We start from the raw sequence: 1,725 nt of genomic DNA, 5'->3' as shown, positions 1-1,725 counted from the left end.
GCTGGCCCAGACCACCATGAGATCTGAACTTGGCAAACTCTCCCTTGACAGAGTCTTCCGGGTGAGCTGGGGAGGTGGATCATGGAGCTGCCAGCATCTCTCAAAACTGTGGGACAGTCTGCATGGCCAGGCTGATATGCTTAACAGCAAAACACCCTCTGCTTAGAGGGTTTCAGTTTCATTTGACCTATTAGTGAATCCTTGGAGATGGGTCTTGTTTGGTTTTATGGTGGGTTTTTTTTTAAAGGAGCTATTTTTTCCCCTGCCCTGGATTAGTGGGAAAGGGTGATGGACGACATGGGCCCAGACCTGGCTGGTCCAACTGCATTTCTCTTGAGTCAATGACTCTTTGCCCAGGCCCAGTGATGAGTGTCCTGGCTGGCCCGGTTCATGGGGGGCTGTAACGCTCATGCTGCATTTGCTGGGTAGAAACAGGAGCTACCTGCATTCCTTGGTGATGTTTATACTCAGGTGTATGGCAGATGTTTTGTATCCCAGCAATTTCAGTTTGGGGCACTGCCCTTCATAGGAGAAGGTGACCGCTTCAAGAGACCAGGGAAGCATTTGGCCCTGCCTTATCCCTGTGGCGATGGGTTTTTCTGGCCGGCCGTGGCCAATGAGGGAGGATATGTTTCTCTCCTGACCCCTGTCTCCTGCTAAGTGCCTCTTCTTTGCTCTCTGCCATTTCTTTTGCGCACCCCAGGAGCGGGAGTCCCTCAACGCCAATATTGTGGATGCCATTAACCAGGCCTCAGACTGCTGGGGCATCCGGTGCCTGCGCTACGAGATCAAGGACATCCACGTGCCCCCACGCGTGAAGGAATCTATGCAGATGCAGGTTTGTTTCCCTGCATGGGTGGTGTAGAAGGAGAGGGAAGTCTCCCCTTCCATGTCTCCCCTTCCATGCTGCACGGTTCTTCTCTGTCTGGAGCTGGCAGTACTGGGCCCTCCTGTGGTGAGGGAAGCCCACTGGCACTTTGGCTGCGAACATACAGCTGTTAAATAAATAATTCCTGTCCTTATTTTGGCAGTGGTGGCCACTGTCAGCTCCCTTTAAAATCCTTACTGGGCTCTGTAGGAAGTGAATTCCAGAGCTCCTAAGGTCTCCCCTTGAGAAAAGCCAGGCAGCAGATCTTGGCTGGAAGGGGAGGAGGGGGAAGCGGCCGTCCTGTAAGGTGTGGACTGGGCTGGGGAGGGCTGTGCAGCGTGAGGAGCAGAACCAGCCCTTGCCAGGGATCGCTCGGTGTTTTATAGCTGTGTTCTCACCCTCTGCTAAACTGTACTTGCCCACGTGGGGTGCAGGAGTGTCTCCATGCTATGTTTGCCCCACGGATGGGCTTTACCCAGCTCAGCCATGGCAGTCTGGTGTCTGACCTCTGTTTGCAGGTGGAAGCAGAGCGACGGAAGCGGGCGACAGTGCTGGAGTCGGAGGGGACGCGGGAATCAGCTATCAATGTGGCTGAGGGGCAGAAGCAGGCCCAGATCCTGGCATCAGAAGCTGAGAAGGCTGAGCAAATCAACAAAGCTGCTGGTAGTGCCTTGGGCTAGAACATGTGGGGCCTGGGAGATCTGTAGCCCTCTGCACTGAGTGGTGATGCTCTGTGGGGAGCATCACTGTCTGTAGGCCAGGCTTCCTCAGACATGCTGATCCTTCCCCTGCTGGGGCCCTTGGGTTAAGCTCCAGCTCGTGTTGGCGGCCCCCAGCCCCGGGCGCGCGGGGGGGGG

The 1,725-nt window shown here is 55.5% G+C and overlaps 1 protein-coding gene across 1 annotated transcript in view; it reads left to right on the top strand.

The window, feature by feature from the left end:
* Positions 1 to 7: 7 nt before the first annotated feature.
* Positions 8 to 1,725, top strand: part of STOML2 (stomatin (EPB72)-like 2) — a 2,689-nt gene continuing 971 nt past the window's right edge. Inside the window, exons 1-3 of the mRNA XM_010288796.1 lie at positions 8 to 61; positions 704 to 838; positions 1,387 to 1,531. Of these exons, the coding sequence (XP_010287098.1) occupies positions 17 to 61; positions 704 to 838; positions 1,387 to 1,531 (325 nt within the window). The 5' untranslated portion in view covers positions 8 to 16. The remainder of the gene's footprint in view (positions 62 to 703; positions 839 to 1,386; positions 1,532 to 1,725) is intronic.

Source organism: Phaethon lepturus, unplaced genomic scaffold (assembly GCF_000687285.1).
Source record: "Phaethon lepturus isolate BGI_N335 unplaced genomic scaffold, ASM68728v1 scaffold42976, whole genome shotgun sequence".
Lineage (NCBI taxonomy): Eukaryota > Metazoa > Chordata > Aves > Phaethontiformes > Phaethontidae > Phaethon > Phaethon lepturus.
The sequence above is the reverse complement of the archived record's forward strand: the minus strand, read 5'-3'. Positions and strand labels throughout refer to the sequence as shown.